The sequence below is a fragment of the Macrobrachium nipponense genome, chromosome 23 (genome assembly GCF_015104395.2).
Source record: "Macrobrachium nipponense isolate FS-2020 chromosome 23, ASM1510439v2, whole genome shotgun sequence".
NCBI classification, from domain to species: domain Eukaryota; kingdom Metazoa; phylum Arthropoda; class Malacostraca; order Decapoda; family Palaemonidae; genus Macrobrachium; species Macrobrachium nipponense.
This window is the reverse complement of record NC_061090.1, coordinates 30,115,980-30,123,479: the sequence shown is the minus strand read 5'-3', so window position 1 is coordinate 30,123,479 and position 7,500 is coordinate 30,115,980. Positions and strand designations below refer to the sequence as shown.

The 7,500-nt window shown below is 28.5% G+C and overlaps 1 protein-coding gene across 1 annotated transcript in view; it reads right to left on the bottom strand.

The window, feature by feature from the left end:
* Positions 1-5,152: 5,152 nt before the first annotated feature.
* LOC135199973 (uncharacterized) overlaps positions 5,153-7,500 on the bottom strand; it is a 58,504-nt gene continuing 56,156 nt past the window's right edge. The window contains exon 4 of the mRNA XM_064228165.1: positions 5,153-7,404. Within this exon, the coding sequence (XP_064084235.1) occupies positions 7,132-7,404 (273 nt within the window). The 3' untranslated portion in view covers positions 5,153-7,131. The remainder of the gene's footprint in view (positions 7,405-7,500) is intronic.

Sequence of the window (7,500 nt, the reverse complement as noted above, 5' to 3'; positions counted from 1 at the left end):
ATCTGTAATTCACCTTGACAGCTCTAATTCGTGATTGAAAACCATTTGGTTTTTATAGCCCCCCTCCCCCACCCCTTTTTTTTGTTTGTTATAGCAGTAAAAGTTTGTGGTTCTTGAGTTTATAGCCTCTTTGGGAATGTGCACTTATGGGATGTGATTGGAATTCATTTACTTATACAACTAACTTGAGTTGAGAGAGACTTTTGACCCTGGGTAGAAAGAAATTATGTTCTCTGGAATGTACTAGTCTTATTTAGAAATAAGACTAGTCAGAAGGACTGTATATATATATATATATATATATATATATATATATATATATATATATATATATATATATACATATATATGTATAAATGTATATATATATATATATATATATATATATATATATATACACACACACACATATATATATTATATAGTCTTATAATATATATATATATCCATATTATATATATATATAATACATACACATATATATACATATATAATAAATATATGTAATATACACATAGTATAGATAATATATATATATATATATATATATATATAATATATATATATATATACATACATATAGTATATAGTATATATATATATATATATATATATATATATATATATATATCACATATATAGATATATATATTATATATATAATATATATATATATATATGCATATATATATATATATATATATATATATATATATATATATATATTATATATATATATTATATATATGTGTGTGTGTATATATGTATATATATATATAGTATATATATATATATATATATATATATATATATATATGTATATATATACATATATTTATATGTATATATATACACTTCCTTGTTTTTATAAGAGCTACCCTCTTTAAAAGGAAAAAACTTCATGTAAAACACCAATCTTTTATTTATATGTAAATTCCCTTATCTTTTTTGTCCTTACGGAGGATTTTCAGCTCATCTTTGAGTCTTATAGAAATGATAAAAAAAAAAAAAAAACAAAAAAAAAAAAAACAGAAAGAAAGCTCATCTAGGGATTCTTTGAATCTCATAGGAATAAAAAATGAAACACACACCAAAATATTTTCGACTTGAAATGTCAAGGATTAGAAAAAACAACCTCAGTATCAGTTTCTTATTTTATTTATGTTCTCTGTCAGTGGTCTGATATGCTTTGATTCAGACTTGCTTCAGCCAACGGTAATCAAGAGTGATATATTCGTAGTCTCTCTCGACCTTTTGGACACTTTTCCCAGTTAATCTTCTTTCATTAAGTGTCATGGAAACTGACACATTATTCGAAAAAGGTATTTTTAATTTTTTGTTATTGTTATGTAAACCGTTTCTGTAAAAACTTGAAAATATATAAATTAAAATTTTTTTTATTTTAGTGTCATGGAAACTGACGAATCATTTAAAAACATCAAAGAAAAAAAAGGTATGTTTAGATTTTTTAAATTGTCATGTAAACAAACAGTTTCTGTAAAAACTTGAAAATATATAAACTAAAATGTTTTTATTTAGTGTCATGGAAACTGGCATATCATTTACAAACTGCATAAAAATATTTGTAATTGTCATAAATAAAAACTTTCTGCAAAAGCTTGAAAATATATATTGAGATTGCTTTCATTTAGTGTCATGGAAACTGACACATTAATTGAAAACTTCATAGAAAAAAAACTATGTTTAAATTTTTTAAATTATCCTGTAAACAAACAGTTTACGTGCAAACTTGAAAAGATATAAGTTAACATTGTTTTCATTTAGTGTCATGGAAACAGACACATTAATTGAAAACTTCATAGAAAAAAACGTTATGTTTAAATTTTTTATTGTCATGAAAACAGACAGTTTCTGTAAAAACTTGAAAATATATAAATTAAGATTGTTTTTATTTAGTGTCATGGAAGGTGACGTATCATTTAAAAACATCAAAGAAAAAAAAGGTATGTTTAAATGTTTTAAATGTAAACAAACACTCTCCGTACAAACTTGAAAATATATAAGTTAAAATTGTTTTCATTTATTATCATGGAAAGTGACGCATCATTTACAAACTTCAAAGAAGAAGAAAGTATGTATAATTTTTTTAATTATCATGTAAACAAACACTTTCTGTAAAAGCTTGAAAATATATATTGAGATTGCTTTCATTTAGTGTCATGAAAACTGACACATTATTTGAAAAATTCAAAGAAAAAGAAAGTTGCTTAATTTTTTAAAATTGTCATGAAAACAAGCAGTTTCTGTAAACACACACACCACCACACAGCACACACATATATATATATATATATATATATATATATATATATATATATATATATATATATATAGATATATATAATGTATATATTTAAGTTAAAATTGTTTGCATTTAGTGTCATGGAAACTGCCGCATTATTTAAAAGTTCGAAGGAAAATCGAAATAGGTTAAACGGAAGAACACTAAAAATTAACAGAAAAACAAATTGTCATAACTTTTTGAAAATTTTACAATACCTCCATGTCTACAGACAAGGAAAAAATGCAGATGAAAATCAACAGAGAAAGATGAAGAGATGAAAAGAATTTTTTTTCATTAAGTTCAATTTGACATTGTTTATTTTCTCGCTTAAAACCTTGCAACATCGCTCTGTCTTAAGAAAACTAGAAAAAACGCCGAAGTAAATCTATAAATACAACAAGAAGTAGAAAACAATAATTTATACAATGAGAGATTATGCAGTTAAGCCAAACCACATTACCAGAAATACTATCAAATTAATCCGTACGTTTTTGATTCAGCATCGAACATTTTGCGATTAAGAAACGAACCAGTCCAAATCCTAGCCATTTTGCTCGCTCTTTAAACCTAACGATACCGGCCAGGAACAATATTATGCTCACTATTTTGATTCTATTATATAAAAATGGTTTTCTCTTCTCTACCAACTACTACTCCGTCTCTTCATCTAATATTTACAACTGGTGACGGGGACACACCGCCGCGATATATTTATATAATTTATTTATTTATATATATAATCTTATACACTTAGTTTTGTCATCGTCAGACTGACTTTGGTTATTAGACAAATAAGTTATGTGAAATGATATGCAACACCTGCGCGTGTACGTAAGTCGAAGTATGTGTATACACTATGTACTATATGTGTATATATATATATACACGCATATATATGCATATATGAATATAATTATTTATATATATTTTTATAAATAAATAAATATATAGTATATATATACATATAAATATGTATGTATATTTTATATTTATATATATATATATATATATATATATTATATATACACACACTATATATATTTAATTATTTATATATGTATATATATAGTATACATATATATTTATATAGTATATATATATATATAAAAAAATTGTATTTTATATATATGCATATATATTTATATATGTATATATATATATATATATATATTATATATAACTATATATACATTATACATGCATTTATATATGCGCATACATATACATATATTATGTATATATATATATACATATATATATATGCATATATAAATACAATTTTATAATATATATATATATATATATATATAATATATACACACATATATATTAATTATTTATATGTATATATATATATGTATACATAATATATGTATAGTATATTATATATATATATACATATAAAATTGTATTTATATATATGCATATATATATATAGGTATATATATATATATATATATATATATATATATATATATATAATACATACATTTATATATACGCATACATATACATATATTATGTAAAACCTGTCATCTCGGCAGTATGTATATTTTTCCAGTCATCCTCCCTCGAGAAATATCTAGGGCACTTGAATGCAGGTACTATTGACTGTAAGGAATTAACTGTTACATCTCAAGCACCATTCAGTATCATTAGCAATAATTATTATTCTATATTTGTTTCCATCGTAAAACGACCCAGTAACTCTGTTTATTGTCAAATACCGTCTTGGATTTTTCAGTCGTGTGAGTTAGAAACATAAGAATAAGGACACAAAGAGTTAGTATACGAAATGGGTTCGTCTAATGATTCTGTAAAATATTATTATTATTATTATTATTATTGTTATTATTATTATTATTATTATTATTATTATTATTATTATTATTATTATTATTATTATTATTATTATTATTATTATTAGTTAGGAAGCATCTCTGTGCTCGCTTGACTAATCTGATTGACGAAAATCGGGCTATGCTTTAGTAGATTTGCAAAAATATCAAGATTTTTTTCAAAACTAAATCATAAATGGTTTACTAAAATTATGAACTTATTGACCGTTAATTTAATTATTTCAGCTGAATTTATTTTTAGTTTGCGGATCTAATCAAAGCAGACGCTAGCCTCTTAAGGTTATGAATATTATAACAGTCATTATTTGAATAAAAAAAATTTGTGGGGAATAAACTTAGTTAGTTTTTTAGCTATTGAATGTACTGTTCATGATTTTTCGTTCTTAAGCTTTTCGTCTTTTGAATTTTATACTATATATATATATACTATATATATACATATATATATATAGATATATATAATATATATAATATAGATATATATATGTTTAATATATATAATATAATCTTTATATCTATATATATATTATAGATATATAATATCTATATATAGTTATATATATTATAACAGTCATAAGCTTTTCGTCTATTGAATTTATACCTATATATATATATCATATATATATATATATATATATATATATATATATATATATATATATATATATATATATATATATATATATATATGTATATATATATATATATATATATATATATATATAGAATATATCTACTATATATATATATGTTTATTTAGTATATTCTGTATTTATATTTTATACATAATATACACACATATATAGTACTGTATGTATATATATATATATATATATATATATATATATATATATATATATATATATATAGATATATATATATATATATATATATATATATATATATATACATATATATATATATATATATTATATATATATATATATATATATATATATATATATATATATATATATATATATTATGTTCATACTCTATGTTCACCTATCGATGAAAAATATTTACAGGAATTTATAAATGAAATCATATTGATGTCCTGAAACCGGGAAAAAATTCCTGAAAAAAATTCCAGCTTAGATTAAAAGAGTGACCGCCATTTGTAACAGGAGAGCGAGAAATAAATAATTCACAGAAATGGCAGGAATTCATTTTCTCTCCAATAAATTTCTTCTTTGAATTTCTAGGTAACCGCCGCCTCTAGATAAGTTTCAGTTGTCATAGTTTATTTCACGTTATAGACAAAAATACTATCTTTACAGCGAATGTCATCAGTCGATTGATTTATGTACAAGTATACACAATCTTGTTTTAGTAAGGGTATTCTTTTTCAACAAGGTACGACAAAAGCACCATTATATTTTTCATACTTATCACTTATCTAAAACTGTCTTTATGTCATTTTTGTAATACGTCCCTTTTCCTTCTTACTTTACGACACTGAATTGTTTAGGATCAGTTTCATGTCACGTTTCAGTATTGTTGTCCACAAGCCACAAGATGCAGAGAGGGACACTTTGTTTAGCACTTCTGAACGCGCTCAAAACTGATACTTGTCATACATAAAAACCAGCGCATAAATTGTTAAATTATTCTGTCACAAACTCTTACAAAGCGTGTGTTGTGAGACCCTCTTATTTAGTAGAGACTTCCAGAGCATCAGGTATTAGAATTTTCTTCCAAATGACTTTCAGCGAACGCAGTGTGACACTTTCCTTTCTCCAACACTTCCAAACCAAATGTTCGGGAACTTACAGCTCTTTATTGTACACTTCCAATGAATATTCTGTGACATTTGTCCCACAAATACCTTTCAGGCGACTGAAAAATTTTCCAGACTCAGGACACAAATACTGTCAGTTCCAGACGATCTCCAAAAAAGGGTCTAATTTAAGTCTACCTTCCAGACTTACTTTTCAGGGATTTTCAAGGAGTCCAGTGTGTCGACACGACCCAGAACTGGAACCTAACACCAACAGCTAACTCTCACAAACACTTCCAGAGCTGATAAATGGTTTGTCAGAAGCAAGACCTCAGGACCTGACACTAGCAGTTCCTAAACTCCTTCCTGGCAAGTTCCAGTAGAGTTTAAGTTCCAGGGTCCTGACACTTGACAGTTCCAAAATTCCCTCCAGGCGGCATGGTTCAATAGAGTTTAGATTCCAGCGCCCTAACATTGCAGCTTCACAAAATCCTTCCAGGAAAGGTCCAAAAATATCTAGGTTCCAGGGCCCTGCCACTGGAAGCTCCAAGAATTGTTTCCAGGAAACGCCCAGTAGTTTAGTTTCCAGGGCCCTGCCACTTGCAGCTTCAAAAGCTCTTTCCAGGTAACGCCCACTAGTTTAGGTTCCAGAAACCTGAGCAGTTCCAAAATTCCTTCCAAACAAGGCCCAGTAGAGTGTAGGGTCCAGGGCCCTGACATTTACAGCTTCACAAACTCATTCTAGGAAAGTTCCAGTACAGCTCAGGTCCCAGGGCCCCGACACTGAAGTTTCACAGACTCCTTCCAGGCAAGTTCCAGTAGGGTCTACTAGGTTCCAGGGCCCTGCCACTTGCAGCTTCAAAAGCACTTTCCAGGCAACGCCCAGTAGTTTAGTTTCCCGGGCCCTGCCACTTTCAGCTTCAAAAACTCTTTCCAGTCAACGCCAATAGTTTATTAGATTCCAGGACCCTGACGGTAGTTCCAAAATCTCTTCCAGGAAAGTTGCAGTAGAGTGTCTAGGTTCTAGGGCCCTACCACTTACTGCTTCTCAAACCCCATCCAAGAAAGTTCCAGAAGACTTTAGGTTCGAGGCCTCTGACACTTACAGCTTCACCAACCCCTTCCAGGCAAGTACCATGAGAGCTCAGGTTCCAGTGCCCTGACCCTTTGCAGCTTCACAAACTCCTTCCAGGCAAGTTCCAGTAGATTCTAGGTTCCAGGACCTCCGCATTCCAGGAGACCCTGCATCACACTACGACAGCATCCTCGTGTTCCCCCCATCTGCCCTTCTCAGTGACCACGGAGGTCGACACGGGACCAGGGTTCTCGGCCGAAGAGGAGAAGGAGGAGGAGGGAGAGAAGATCGACATCATGGACATCGACACTTCGGCGCTGGCCGTGGTGTCGACGGGACGAGGGTGTCGGTGATGAGAAGGGCGATTTCGACGACGGCGTCGCAGCCGGTGGAGGTTCGTCCCCACCAGGAGTATGATGATGGCCGCGTAGAAGACGACGATGACCTGGAAAGATGAATGAAGATGAGTAAAGATGAATAGAGATGAATAATGCTTTAGAAAGGTTAAGCCTGTATTATGTTGCTGTAGAAGGAATGAGCA